The following is a 14,790-nucleotide window of genomic DNA, read 5'->3' as shown; positions in this document are numbered from 1 at the left end:
ACCCTCTGCCCTGGGCTCCGAGGGTGGAGGTGGGGGGGCTGCCCCTGCAGGTCCTGTAGCCCAGCCTGGGCCCCCCACCCCAAGGTGGGGTTCAGGGGGCAGGCCTGGCCTGTGGTCAGGTATGACGTCTCTTAGGTGGCTTTGGCCTGTCCCTTTGGAGATGCCAGGTGATCAGCTCAGGCTGGGCTCAGGCTGGGCCAGCAGCTGCCCCCTGGGGCCCATACCCCTCCTGGCATCCTGCCGGTGGCCCTAGGACAGACCTCTGGGCTGCCTGCATCTCCACCTCAACTCACCTGACTCAACCCCTTCTCTCTCTCTCCCCCCCTCCCCTGCCCCCCGCCAACTCCTTCCTCCTCTCCCTCCTCTTTCTCACCCTGTATCCTCCTCTCCGTGCCTGTCCTTCCCTCTCCTCTGCTCACAGGGTTTTGGGTTTGTAACTTTTGAAACTAGCTCAGATGCTGACCGAGCCCGGGAGAAGCTGAATGGGACGATCGTAGAGGGACGGAAAATTGAGGTGCTCAGATAAGTGTGCTGCGACAGGGATGCCCTGAGATCGCCCACCTGCCCCCAGCTCCCCCAACCAACCAGCCCGCCACTGCTGCACCCTTCAGAGAGCCTGGCCAGGGTCCCCTGGGGTGGGAGGAAGGGTTGCACTAAGGCCAGAGTAACTGGATGCAGGCCAAGCCCTGTTACCTGTCACTCCTTCAGGCTCACCTGAGGTCCCCTCTCCCCTGCCTCTTCCCTCCTTTTCCTAGGAGAGGCCCTGTCTCCAACCAGACAGTGAAAGAGTCCCAGAAATCCTGTATTTGGGGCTTGGCAGCTTCAAAGACCATGGCCAGTACACCCGGGCAAGGAGCCATTAACCCCCAGACCCTGCTCACCATGGAGCAGCGACTGTCCCCAACCAGTCCCCACGTGGCCCAGTCTGGGCCCTGCAGTTTGCTCACACCTCGGCCCCACTCCTCCCCTTGTTTGGGTAGAAGCAGAGTCAGCAGTGGCAATGGCCAGGGCAGAGGAAGAGACCACGCCCCAAGGAGGAGCAGGGAGAGGGAGCTCTGTCCCCTGCTTCCCAGAGGCCCAGAGTACCAGTGGGCTGTGTTCCCTTGCTGCGGCCAGGGTATCTGGAGCTGGGTCCCCCAACAGGCAGGGCAGCCAAAGGGTGGCTGGAGGAGGGCTGGGGCGAGCCACCAAGGCAGAGCCCTCAGGCAGGAGGTGAAGGGCCTGAGAGGAGGTTTCCAGACTTCCGAAGGCACTGGCTTGGCCAGGCCGCAGCCCCACGCCCTCAGGGCTCACACTGAGGACACAGGGGAGGCAGAACAGCCCAGACCCCTTCGGGGGCCCATCAACCCTTCCACACACCCCTCGTCCTCTCCATCCCAGGCTGCCTCTGGACAGCCTTACCCAGGCATATGTGTGGAAAACAGGTGACTTCGTGCCCAGAGCTCCTCCCTGTCAGCCTCGTCCTCCAGGGGCACACGGGCCCCATCAGAGAGCTCTGTGCTCTGCAACATTGAGGACTCTGGCCTCGGGGGAGGGGGGCATCATCCAGGAAGGGTATGCGGCCATCTTGGTGCCCATGCCTAGATAGGCCTTGGCAGCCTCAGGGAGGAGGGGGCGTCCTGGAGTCCAGCCTCTTAGCTGGTTCTGGTTGGAGAACACTTTGTGGAGAGTCTACCAGGGAGCTTCTCCAGCTGTCCTGGGGTGCCTAGGAGTCTGGGACTGGGTTTATGGGAACAGCCACGTGAAGAACACAGGCCAGCAGGCCTGGGCCTGGGGTCCTGGGCCAGGCAGGGCTTTAGCCCGTGCTGGGAGCACTGGGGGCCGAGGCTCCCGGAGGGCAGGCAGCATGGTGGAGAGAGGAGGCCGGGGCGGGAGCTGCCGGGGTTAGGGGGGCAGGGCGGGGAGGAGTGGCCAGTGGGTCTTCCAGGAGGCTAATCGTCCCTCTTCCTCTGTTTCCTTCCCTCTCCGGACAGGTCAATAATGCCACGGCCCGAGTCATGACCAACAAGAAGACGGGGAACCCCTACACCAACGGTAAGGGGCTAGGCACCCCCACCAGGCTGCCGGGGTCACTGGTCGGGCAGAGGCCCTGGGGGAGCTCAGGCTTCTGGATCCTAGGCAGCCCCCATCCCCAGGGTCCCAGCCCTGGGGCTGCTGCTCTGCTCCTGGTCAGAAGCGGGTGGGGCAGAAGAGGCAGGAGGAGAGCTGGGGGCCATTCACCCCACTCATGGCCCCGTACAATCAGCCATCGCTGGAGTCTCGCTTTCCCAAGCATGCCTGGCCCCCAGAGGCCACGCGTGCAGGCTTCTGATACAGTGGGACAGCAGTGCCTTCCTGGGTTAGGACTGACTTTCCCCAGGGCCTTGAGTTTGAAGGCTTCTGTGCTGAGACCTGCTGCACCAACTCCCGGTGTGAGCAGGGGCACGGGGGGCCTCGGGTGAGCTTCTAGATCTCTCTGAGTTCCAGTCTCTTCATCTGCAAAACAGAAATAGTGACACCATGCCCCAGAGCTGCTGGATGACAAATGACACCTCTAAGTGCCATGAGCAAGGCCCCGGGGGGAGGTGCTCAGATTTCGTAGAATGTGATTACAGGAACTGCCTTCCTGGGGCTTCTCAAGCACGGGGCGGGGGGGCACTGAGGCCCCAGGCTGAGCCCTGCTGTCCACAACATGGGGAGACTGAGGCATCTTGTGTGTGTGCACCACACTGCAAACAGAGGTGGCCGGTCTTCCTTGGAGATGGATCTGCCAACGCTAAGTGCTGGCTCTGGAGAAGTGGAGGGGACCACTGGTGGCCACTACGAGTCTTAACTCCATCAGGCAAGGGGCCTGCTTTGAGCGGAGCAGGTGTGTGTTGGGGGCCTCGGCTCATTCCTGCCAGGGAGCAGCTTCCCACTCGAAGCCCTTAAAAGCCTCAGCGATGCTCCTGGACAGGATGGATCTCCCTGTTGCCGTGGACTCTCAGACGGTGTCACCTCCAGCCTCTCATGGCCCCCCATGTGATCGGCCATACGTGGAGTCAGGTGACGACCAGCACGGAAGCCTGGCTAGGACTGCCCGATCCACCACCTCTCTCCCCAGCTCTTCTCCTGGTGTCCGATGCTGGGGTGGGGCCGGGACTCTGGCCTGGCCCAAGTTTGGCTTGATTCTCGTGGCCTCATATCTTGCTTTTATGAGGACTTACACATCTCCAATTCTTTTTAAAAATTTGGGAGTGCTCCTGCTTTGCAAGCATCCCAAGTGCTTTCTGGATGTGACTCTTCTGTGATCTGGCACTTGGCACAGGAAGTAAAAGCAGTAGACATTTTTACAGGGTACAGGTGATCAACCAGCGAGGCGTCCAAATCTCTGGAACCAGCTGCCCACTCTGCACCCAAGAGCCACACTCACCGCTGTCTGGGCGGAAATGAGAATTCAGGGAAGCACGGAAATCAGAATGGACCCGTCCCTGAATGGTCTTGGACTGTGCGACCCTTGAGGGGCATAGAACCCATGCCAGTGAAACATCAGGGAATAGAGGGAGGTGGGAACCTTTGCCCACCTTTGCAGCAAGAGCTGTTTCATCTCAATGTCTTCATCAGCCTGGGCACAGAGGGCTGCAGTGGGACGGCCCTGGGTTCTCTGCAGGTTGGCACCGACGCCAACACATGGGCTCTGACGGCGAATGCCAAGTGACTTGCTTCAACACTACCCAACACTCTGGAAGTCATCAGCTGGGGGTGGAGGTTTCCACTGTAGAAAACAAACCCACCAGGTTTGCCAAGGTGTTAACTATTTATAGTAGAAACAGGCTATCCAGGCAGTTTCAGGCTGCCTCTGCCATCTGGGGGTCCAGACAGTGAAATGGAGCCAGCAGAGACAGGTGGAGGCTCCCAGAGAGGCAGAATTGACAGGTAAGGGCACCCAGGAAGCCAGAATAACTGGTGGAGGCATCCAGGAAGCCAGAATTAACAGGTGAAGGTGCCCAGGGCCATCTGAAGCACATATACAGCCTCCAAGTCTCACTCACCCAGTATGGACCAGAAGAGCCACTGGATGGAGCCTGGGGGAGCCTGGGCTTGGGGTCAGGGTCTGCAGGACTGTTCCATCATGGGCCTTCTAGTAAAAAGAGTCAGCTTTTGAGACTGGAGGTTTTCCCAGGAAGAAAAAAAAAAAATAAATTATTTCAGCCTGATGCAGTGGCCCATGCCTTTTATCCCAGCACTTTGGGAGGTTAAGGTGGCAGGATCTCTTGAGCCCAGGACTTCATGACCAGCCTGAGCAACACAGGGAGACCCTGTCTCTACAGATAGTTTAAATCAGCTGGGGGTGTGGTAGCAGGCACCTTTGGCCCAAGCTACTTGAGAGGCTGAAGTACGAGGATCACTCATGCCCAGGATGTTGAGGCTGCGGTGAGCTGTGACTGTCCACTGCACTCCAGCCTGAGCAACAGAGCAAGACAACCCCCCCCCGACCCCCAAAAAAGTTTCTTCCCTCCTAACCTGGGATTTATCTTTTTGGAAGATTCCAAAGTCCCAGCAATGACGTCTAGACACAAGGTTGTGTGATGGTGACACAAGGTTGTGTGATGGTGGGCCAGGGATGCAGGGTGGGGTGAAGAGTTGGCCAGAGGGAGGAACAGACCCTGACCCTCCGTCCTCACTGCCTGCGGTCTGCCTGCCCTGCAGTGGGGTGGTTAGAATCTGGGTCGGGCTCACACGTGGCCCGGGCCCGTTGCCACTCTCTCCAGATGTATCTCCCCAGCTGGCCAGTGGGCGCTCATCCCTGCTGCCCCTCCCCGCACATTGCAAAGGGACAAGGAGCCGGGCCCACGGGGCATGCTGTAGAGAGAAGACCTGGGTACACTGAGGAGGGGGGAGGGGCTGGGCCTCATCAAGAAACCCTCCTGCCCACCCTGTCAGAATGCCTGGAGCCAGCGCCCACTCCAAGACCGCTGGTTTCCCCTGCAGAGGCCTCCCGGTGGAGCAGGTCTTTGCCCTGCTCCTGGGCCCCCGGGGGAGAGGAAGACTGGCCCACCTGCAGAAAGGGAGAGGCTGGGAGGCCGATTACAGCCTGGCACCCATGGAATGGCCAAGAACATGGGTCTCGCTGAGGGCTGCAGGCCGGGATCCCTGGCTCTGCCACTCCCCAGCTGGTGACGGAAGGTTGCTGTGCCTCTCTAGGCCTCTTTTCCTTCATCTGCAAAATGGGGAGGGCGTGAGGACCCAGCAAGTTTCAGACAGTTTGTGTGGTTCCCAGTGTTGAGGAAAACCAGCTCATCCTTATTATCCCCAGTCCAAATGCCTTTTCCTCCTCGACCTGTTCCCAGGCCACCCTCCCGGACGGCTGCTCTGGGGGACGGTGAGGACAGGAGGAGAGTGAGAGCAGGACTCAGCACTGGGAAGAGGGAGCCGGAGGGGGGCGTTTGGCAGGCAGTGGGGAGAGGTTATAGGCAGAGACTAAGCGCCTTTCCTGCAGCCTCTGGCCACCTTCAGCTCAGATGGTGGGGCGGTGCTGAGTCTGACTCCAGAAACCCTCATCCCAGCTGTGCGCAGGCGGGTAGATAAGCTCCACTTTCCCTCTCCAATTCTCTTCTGGGAGGTGGGTACCCCAGGCTTCGGGGGATGACGCCCAGGGGTGAGGGTTGCTCAGGGGCAGGCTGAGGAGGACCACAATTGGGGAAGAATCGTAGCAGAGCCCCAGGCAGAAGAGTCAGGAAGGAGCAGACCCTGGTGTTCTGAACCCCGCACTTGTGGAGGCAGTGTGGGAAGGGGACCCGGCGCGGGGAGGCGCCCTGGGAGTGTTCCCAAGAGCTCCACCGGTGTCGCTGGGGTTCCCAGGCATAGGTTTTGGTGGGGAAAGGGTCGGGAAGGCAGTGACTAGGTCTCTGTGCTTTTGTTTTAGGTTGGAAGCTAAATCCAGTGGTCGGCGCAGTCTATGGGCCTGAATTCTATGCAGGTAAAGGCTGGGGCGGGGCGGAGATGGGATGAGACCAGCCACTTGGTCCGTGGAGCTCCGGGGGCGGGGCCAGGTGGGCCGTCCCCGCCCTCCCACGGTGTTGACTGAGTAGGGCTCCCGGGGCGGGGCTTGGGGAGGGGTGAGGGGCTAGGTGTTTGGAGCGGAGTTGGGGGGACAGGTGGGCCCTGCTGTGCCTCTCACATGTGTCTCCGGCCCCCTTTCCTGCAGTGACGGGGTTCCCCTACCCCACCACCGGCACAGCCGTTGCCTATCGGGGCGCACATCTTCGGGGCCGGGGCCGAGCCGTGTATAATACGTTTCGGGCTGCGCCACCCCCACCCCCCATCCCAACTTATGGAGCGTGAGTACCTGGGCCGGGGGAGGCAGGGAGCAAGGAGTGGGAGGGCGGGGAGGAGGGAAATGGGGAGGCCCTGCGCAGTGCGAGGGACTAGGCAGCCTTTCCAGACCTGGGGGGTCGTGGGAGCCCCAGAACTCAGCCCCGCAGCTGCCTCCATTATCGCCACACTCATCCCCACCAGGGCGGGCATCGCCGAGGTCACTGGCATTTAGGGGGACATTCAGAGCCCCAGAACCTTGTCTGGATGCTTTAAGGGGGGCGTTGTCTACCCTTGAGGTCAGCGAGGGGCTTCTCTGAGCCCTCTCTGCTCCCATTCCCTGGGGTCCGGTGCCCTCCATCACTAAAGGGGTGGGGGGGTGCAGCTGCCTGGGGTCGGGTGGGCCATGGGCCCCGGGGTTTGTGGGAGAAAGGAGCTGATCAGCAAGGGTGTTACTCTATTGTTATACCAAAACAGGGCACTGGAGCAAACGCTTGTTAAAATGCCAGTCCCATGGGCGGGGCTGGCACCGTGCCCCCTCCCTCCTCAGCAGACACCGGAGCCGGCCTACCCCACCTCTCCAGCGTTCCCACCACTTTCTTGTCCGTTTGCTTCCAGGGTCGTGTATCAGGATGGATTTTATGGTGCTGAGATTTATGTAAGTGCAGCCCCGCCGGGAGGGAGGGTGGGCTCAGGTGTTCTGTGGGTCTCAGTGAGAAGTCGGCGGCTCCTCCCTTACTGCCCTCTCCTCCCATCCCATCCCCCCCCGAAGCCAAGAGGGCAAGGGCACCATGTCTGCCCAGAGTATGACATCCCTAGGAATCCCAGCACAGCAGTCTGGTTGTCGGTGCCCATCAAGGGAGCAGCCCTGTGAGCTGAAGGTGTCTTCCCATGGGCAAGGCTTCATATAATGGGGGCAGTGGGACTCTGCCACGTCCCTATAACCAAGCTGCGGTCAGTGAGCACCCCTAAGGCACCCACAGGACATGCTTCAAGAGGGGCCAGGAGGCAGGGCCCCTGGGTGCCTGTGCTCTGGGGCCTACCCCCCTTGATGGGGTCCTGTGGTCTCTCCCCCCCTTCATAGGGCCACACTTGCTGCTTCCTCTGTCTCAGACTCACTGACGACCCCACCCCATGTACCCAGCCACCCTTTGGTCCTGGGCAGTTGCCCACAATTCAATCACCTGCTCATGTGAGGCCAGGACATCATCTGAGCTCACGTCCTCTTGTGCCTTTTACCTTTGAGCCTTCCTGGTGTCCAGGACACTATCCAGTCACTGTGCATTCTCCTAGCCCCTCGGCGTCCAAGTCAGGCCTCACCGGCCTGGTGGCAGGTCTGTGGGCACCTCTTCTTTGCCAAGGCCTAGCACCCAGCCAGATGAGTCATGGGTACCCACTAGTGTGTGTGGAGTGCACAGATAGGTGTGTGAATGAGTGAGTGAATGAAAGGAATGGACAGGCAGACCTGCCTCGCCCCGAACTGTGCCACCTGGCCATCTGCAGTCCTCGGTCCTGCATTAGACCAGAACTAGGTTCCCAGGCCAGGCACCACCTAATCCTTCCCCAGCCAAGGCTGGGGGTTTGCAGTCCCTCCCAGGGCCCCACCCACACAGGGTCTGTCTCTCCCCACTCAGCCTTTCCCTGGGGAGCCCCACTAAGTCCTTCTGCTGTCTTTCCTCCCACTTACCCTACAGGGAGGCTACGCAGCCTACAGATACGCTCAGCCCGCTGCAGCGGCGGCAGCCTACAGCGACAGGTGAGGCCAAGGGCTGGTGCTTTTCTGGAGCAGGGTGGGGAGAAGACGGACACGGATCCCTTGGGGGCTGGGCCCAGACAGGCAGGAGACATAACCCACCCTCCCAGGCCTGGTGGGAGCAGGGTCGGGACAGGGGAGCAGGTCTGAGTGTGGCCCTTGAGCCAGTGAGCCCCTGACTTCAGTCACTTCCTGCTTGCCGCATGAGGAGGCTGTTGAAACCCGAGGTGGAGACAGCATCTCTGATTCCCGGTCCCCACCCCCCGCCCCGTGCCCACAGTGGCTTTCTGTCTTGGAGGCAGACGCTTGAGTGCTTCCTCCTGGGGCAGCCTAGCCTAGTGCCTTTCTTTCCCCTTGGACATCTGGCCTGTTGGCAGCTGAGCTCCACCGCTCTGGCCTGGGGACCGCTTGCACCTCCCCTCCCTCCCGGCAGCCCCGGCTCCATCTCCCTGAAGTGAGGTGTACAGGGCACCATGGCCCAGCCCTGCCCTCTAAGGAGCTGAGAATTCCTGCACAAACTGCTGAAAGTCGTGAGGGACACGGTATCATGTTCTTGGGGGCAGTGTCCCTGGTCCCTCCCCATTGATCTTCCCTCTCTTTTCTTAAAACTCTCCCCAGTACTTACCCCGTTCCTTTTGGGGTGGAAGTTTGTTTTCCCTGCAGATGAGCTCCATGAAGATGCCATCCCCCTCCACGTAGCACTGAGTGGAGCACACTCCTCCTGTCAGGGTCAGCACACTGTGGGCATATTGAGAGGGAAGCTTGTTGTGTTCCAGAAGCTTCCTTCCTAACAAGAAGGAAGGGTAGGCCTTACAGGAGGGGAGGGTGCCCATGTAGCCTCTGGGAGGAGGTGAGAGGTCCTTGCCGCCCCTCACCTGCCCCCTCCCCCACCCTCCTCCCACGCTCTTCCCCAGTTACGGCAGAGTCTACGCAGCTGCCGACCCGTACCATCACACCATCGGGCCCGCGGCAACCTACAGCATTGGAACCATGGTAAGGAGCCCAGGCCCGGCCCTGGGTGCCAGTCTTAACAGCTGGGGATGGGTGGCGAGGCCCTTGGAGGAGAGGCCGAGCCCTCTGACCAGTGCCTTGGTCCCGGAGACTTTGGAAGGCCCACGTCCTGGATGTGAGTTAGGATGAGGGGAGGGCCAGCCCCTCACGCCCTCTCAGTTGCAGGGAAGCAGGCTGAATGGCTGGTCAGCCCACCATACCATTTGGTCCTCTGGGGAGCACCCCAGTGTGCCCGATACGTTTCCCTGAGTTCCATCACTATGATAAAGTCCTGTTGAGGCTCCTCTATTCCCATTTCCACCAGGAAAACCTAAGAAACCAAACCAGGGCCACCTCTCCTTCCCAGCAGAGGCTCCCAAGGCCCCAGGGCTGTTTCTGCCCACGCCACATCCCCACGGCCCACCCACGCTGCTGCAGCTCCCTCACATCCGGGAGGGGAGCGTGGGCTACTAGTTGCTTCCCACCAGGCCCTGGCTCCTGGCTTCCTGGGGGGTCCTGGGGTCCTGGGGAAACAGTGCCTGCTCTGCCCCAGTCTCCTCCCTCAGGTTGTGGGGTGGAAGGCGTGGGGCGGGGAGGTGCGCGGTGTGGCATGTCTGTGTCTGTGTGTGTGTGTGTGTGTGTGTGTGTGTGTGTGTGGCCAGCTGTCGACACGTGCAGCCCAGCTCACTCTGCACCCAGAGCTGCTTCCAGCAGACACCTGCCTCCTGTGCCCACTGGCCCCAGCCCTGGGGTGTGAACGCGGGTTTTAGCTAGCTTGGCATCCAGCATCAAAGATGAAAACATTTTGGGGGAGTAAGCAGGGAGGAGGTTCAGAGGCAACATGGATTTTTCCCATCTTCCTTGGTTTTGATGACTCCCTCCAATTTTTGACTCGCCTTTTCAATTTTTAATGAGCCTCAGACACCCCCAGCAGCCTGTGGTGGCTGCGGGCAGCCACAGGGGCAGGCCTGGCATGGCCCCACCCAGATGGAGGTGCCATACCCTGGCTCTTGGGCCCTCCGCACAGCTGCAAGCTAAAAGCTTTCATTAATGCACGGAGGGTTTCCTCTTGTGTTTTCACTTTTTAAGATTTTCTATTTTTTCCCAATTTTTCTTCTCTTGCACTTGCCGTGTTCATCCCTTTCCTGACAAAACTGGGTGGTAGGAGGGTGGGAGGGCCCTTCAGAGCCCTCCCTGACTGGGGGCAGCCCAGGACATGGGAGAGCTGGAAAATCCCGGACCCGCTCTCCCCAGCAGGACAGGGCTGGGCTCCAGGTGGGCCCAGGAGGACCCAGAGACCCCCCCCAGGGAGCAAGGCTCTGGTGCTGTGCCCAGCAGACTTGCCTCTCCTAGTGTAGCTGGCTTCAGTGGCCCCAGGCTGTTCAGCCAAGGCCCAGGAACCCACCAGGAGGTCCTTCAGTGCTCTGAAGATGCCCTGTGTCGCCTTGCTGGGGTGCGAGGAGGTATGGCCCGAGCTGGGACTCCCTCTGCATAAGGACAGTGAGAGGCCAGGCCTGAGCCCAGAGAAGTGACCCAGAAGCGCTATTGGCCATGACCCCAGAGCGCCCCCCACACTGGCCCGAGACCACCAAGTCAGAGGCAGGTCCTCGCCCCTCCTGTTGCCATGACAGCCCAACTTCTTTCTCCCCAAGGAATATAGAGGGAAAGGAAACGAGACTTAGCTATTTCTCTTTTTGTTTTTCCTTATTTTTTTTTTTTCTTTTTGCTTTTTCCCCTCTTCCAAAAGACGGTACTGATTGGCTGTTTTTCATCTTTGATGTTGCAGGCTAGCCTCTGCCGAGGAGGGTACAGCCGCTTCACCCCCTACTAGCAAGAGACCCAGCCCCTAACAGCATTCACACTGACTGTCTATTACACACCACACCCAACAGCCCAAAACCAGGCACAGCCACCAGAAGACAGTGCACCCCTCCCGGTCAGCGCCACGCACGGCTGGCCCTCTGCGACGCTAAAATCCATAGATTTTTCTCTCCAGCCAGTTGGTCTCCCCACCCCACCTGTGCTGGTGTGTGTGTCTTTGACCCTGGTTTTTCCTGTATGTCTGAAACTGTGATTTCCTGTTTTGACTTTGTTGATGTTGTACTACCCGAGCCATTGCAGGTACGGTATGCACACCGTGGGGTCCAGGCTGGGCCAGGAGACCAGGCAGCCCCCGACCCGGGAGTAGCGGCAATGCCCTATGAGGGCAAGAGCCACGTTTCCTGGCCTCCTGGGTTGCACAGAATGACAGAAACGCCCGGCAGGGCCTCCCCCGAGGCCACCCCGCCAGCCCCGTGCCACGGCCCTAGTATCCAGCACCCTGATGTAGGGAGGGAGGGGCTCCGGGCACCCAGTGTGGGTCTCCCTGGCCTGAGGGTGCTCCCGCGGGCTTTCACCCAGCGAACCACAGGAGCAGCCACACCCCTCCTTGCCCCGTTCAGCTGAAATTAATATTTTTAATTAAATTTTATTGATGATATATCTTGCCGACTAGTCACAAGCATGTCGCGTAGTGTGCAAACTGCCGTGGTCACGCCAGTCTCCGCGACTCCTTAACACGGCTGCAGCAAAAAATGGAAATGTGGAAAGGCGTGTCCTGGCCCCCCCTCAAGGCGCCCCTTAGCACCGCAGGGCCAAGGCCAGGCCAGCCTTGCAGGGGGGTTGTCCTGGAGGCACAGCCTACTTTCCCTGTCCCCAAGCTCCGAAATGTCTTTATTGGGGTATATTCTGGAAGGAGGGGTCCTCAGCAGGAGAGCCGATGAAGGGCAGAATGCACCCTTCCTCAGGCCCTCCCCTGAGCACAGGGCAGTCAGCCCCCTCCCTGCATTAGGGAGACTGCGGGCAGGGCACTGTGGCCTGCGGGCCGCTCCTTCCTCAGGGCCAGCCCGGCACATGGCGCTTCTGGGGAGACGCTGGCTGGGACCTCAGTTGAGCAGAGCCCTGGGCAGCTGCTGGCCTGCCTGGGAAAAGCCAGCCAAGACAGGCACAGTCCTTTCCTGGAGCTGGCCTGGGGCACACACATCTGCACCTCCATGACAGGGAAAAGTAGCCTCAGGTTCTGAGTGTGCCATGGCTGGGCTCCTGGGGCTAGAAGGCCAGCTGGAGGGTGTGGGTTCCCCACCAGCCAGGGCTGAAGTCCTGCCGCCCACCAGGCCCTCGCCGTGGGGGGCCCGGCACCCCTAACTCCCGTGGCCAGAGCATCACCTTCTGCTATCTCATCCAGGCCACCTCGAGGCCTGTGTTGGCCCAGCCTCTCCACTCACTCTGCCCTGCTCAGCTCTGTCTCCTCCTCATGGCCCCAGGTGTGTCTTCCCATCCCAGGCTGCCTGGGCCTCAACCTGGCATCCACCCACACTCACCCCTGGAAGATCAGGGTCCTGGAAGCTGGGGGGCAGGTGTGGCGGCGCCAGGACTCTAGGCCAGGGGCCTCATGCCACGCGGTCCTGTCGCCCTCACACCTGCCGCGCCTCCCCCTGAGAAGCTGCAAGTCCTGCCTTTCTGTTTCTGTTGTAGTGAAACCTTCCACCGTTTCCTTCTCGGACCATGAAGGGCAAAAACAAAAAAACAAAAAAAATCACAAAACAAAAAAAAACAAAAAAAGATGTTAAGATCCAAGCAACAAAAAAAAAAACCACCAAACCAAGAGGCATCCAACCAAGTCCAAGTCCCGCGTCCTGGCCACACGCCCGCACCGAGGGAGCACGCCGGCAGGGGCGCCGAGGAGCGGCCCCGGGACTGGACGGCCCCACCGCGTCCTGGCTGGCAGCGCAGTGGGAACACGCCCCTCCGTCTCAGGCAGTGGGGGAGTTGGAGGGGAAGGGGCTTCCCTTGCGGGGCCCGTGGGGGGCTCTGTTTTCCATCCAGTCTTCCTTTCCCAGCCCCCAACTCCCAAGGCAGTGTGGAGCCCAGCGGCGGCAGAGCAGGCCCGGGGCCTGAGCAGGGAGGTGCTGCTAGCAAGACTTGATCTTTGTGGCCAGTTGTGCTGGGGGGCTGGCGGGGCTGGGGGTGCGGGCAGCTTTCATCCCAGGGGCTCCACTGGGCCCCATCACCCTCGTGTCGCGTCCCCTGCGTCCCACCTCCCTCATGCCCGGCAGTCCCGCCCGTGCCCCCAGCCTGGCGAGGAAGCCGTCCAACAGTAGCCCCGGGACCAACTCCCGACAGGAAGGGCTGACGTGGCTCCAGGACTCAGGGGCGCTCCATGGGAGGACAAAGGAAGTCCAGCCAGCCAGGAGCCACTCCTCACACCTCCGAGTGTGGCCAAGTGGGCCCTGAGGCCAAGGACTTGCTCTTCCTGGCCCTCTCTCCCTTTCTGGAGGTGGCCCGGGGCCTGTGCACACCAAGGCTAACCTCGTGCTGCCTGCTGGGACCCAGCCCTCCCTGCCGCTCCCCTGCGAGCCCAGTCCACTGTGGGCGGCCAGGGACGGGCCAGTGCCCGGCTGCGCCTCAAGGTTGGGAGTCTCAGTGGCTGTGGGCCTGGACAGGCACAGCCAGAGCAGAGGCCCATGGGAAGGGCAAGGGATGGGGAAACCTGGGCCGGCCCCTTCCCTGCTCCCAAGGCAGGTGTCCAGGTGGCGGGAGCAGCCAAGCTCACCTGGTGGGAGGAGCAGGAGCAGAGCAGGTGGCAGGGAGGAGCTCCTGGCAAGGCAGGGAGCACTGAAGTAGGGAAGCAGCAAAAAATACAGGCTCCCGACGTGACTCCACTGTCTCATGAAACGTCAAAAATTTAAAAATACACCTCACTTTCTATTCAGCATCAGCTACTGAAGCTATCGAAATGGAATTCTCCTTTTCTATTCCCGTTGTACATAGCCCCACACCCTGCCTCTGGCTTTGTCCTCTGTACAGAGCCCCCTGTCCCCTCTGCTGTTCCGGACCCTTTTCTTGCAGCAGCTCAACCCCCTGACTCAGATCCCCAGGACTGCAGCCGAGCCCCGGGCTTCCTTTCTTACCATTCTGTATGCTTCCAAGGTGTGACCATTCCAACTAACAGTATTATGAAGATGATTAATAAAGATTTCTTTCTTCAAACCAGGACAATCTGTATGCTGTGGCAGCTCCCGGGCATGGTGGGTGGAGGGCATAGCAGCCCAGGCTGCAGGATCGGGGCCAGGATGGGATGCAGCCCTGCCTTGGCCTGGAGCCAGGTGGCAGTGGCGTCAGAAGGCCCTTCTAGGCAAAAGACTCCAGTCTCGATCCTAGAGTCCAGGCTGGTCCTCTGCATCCTGCCCCAGGACGGGCTGGGTGGGTGGTAGCTCATGGCGGATCTGTGCTGCGTGGCCTACCTCTCGGACTCAGGTCGAGGCCAGCCCTGGTCCCTTCTTTCCTGGTTACAGTGTGCGCTGGACACAGCGTGACCTCAGAGCAGAATGCACCCCAGGAGGCAGAGGGTTACACCTGGTGACCACACAGCTGTGCTCGGTCGACCCAATGCAAGAAAGAGCACGGAGCTGGGAGGGTGGGGGGACATGGCACAGAGGCAAAGGTGGCTGGTGCTCCAGCCAGTTCCGCACCCCTGGTGTAGCCCGAGCTGGGGCCCATGAGGAGCCATGTTACTTCAAGGTAAACCCACTTCAGCCTGTCACCCCTCCTGGAAGGTGGCCAGGAGCTAGAGCACAGCTGCAAAGGGTCAGCTGAGGAGGGGACGGGAAGGTGAGTGGCAGAACCTGAACCCAGAGCTCAGAAGCCTGGGGCTGGAACCAGGGCTGTACAGGGAGCCAGCATCCAGCGCTGGGCTGGTGCTGCCTGTGCTCCATCACACCAGGACTCGACTGCAC

The 14,790-nt window shown here is 60.5% G+C and overlaps 1 protein-coding gene across 23 annotated transcripts in view; it reads left to right on the top strand.

Annotated features, from left to right (window-relative positions):
• Window positions 1-14,050, top strand: part of RBFOX3 (RNA binding fox-1 homolog 3) — a 523,695-nt gene extending 509,645 nt beyond the window's left edge. For 5 of the 23 annotated variants that reach the window (XM_037993657.2, XM_073005456.1, XM_037993656.2 and 2 more), the window contains 8 exons: window positions 422-514; window positions 1,974-2,034; window positions 5,885-5,938; window positions 6,167-6,299; window positions 6,751-6,931; window positions 7,968-8,029; window positions 8,941-9,019; window positions 10,803-11,495. In XM_037993657.2, coding sequence (XP_037849585.1) covers window positions 422-514; window positions 1,974-2,034; window positions 5,885-5,938; window positions 6,167-6,299; window positions 6,751-6,931; window positions 7,968-8,029; window positions 8,941-9,019; window positions 10,803-10,847 — 708 coding nt within the window. In that variant the 3' untranslated portion in view covers window positions 10,848-11,495. Of the gene's footprint in view, window positions 1-421; window positions 515-1,973; window positions 2,035-5,884; window positions 5,939-6,166; window positions 6,300-6,750; window positions 6,932-7,967; window positions 8,030-8,940; window positions 9,020-10,802; window positions 11,496-12,529 lie in introns of those variants that run through there. The other 18 variants (XM_037993665.2, XM_037993664.2, XM_037993663.2 and 15 more) reach the window with 9 other exon arrangements.
• Window positions 14,051-14,790: the final 740 nt, after the last annotated feature.

This window comes from Chlorocebus sabaeus, chromosome 16 (assembly GCF_047675955.1).
Source record: "Chlorocebus sabaeus isolate Y175 chromosome 16, mChlSab1.0.hap1, whole genome shotgun sequence".
NCBI classification, from domain to species: domain Eukaryota; kingdom Metazoa; phylum Chordata; class Mammalia; order Primates; family Cercopithecidae; genus Chlorocebus; species Chlorocebus sabaeus.
The sequence above is the reverse complement of the archived record's forward strand: the minus strand, read 5'-3'. Positions and strand labels throughout refer to the sequence as shown.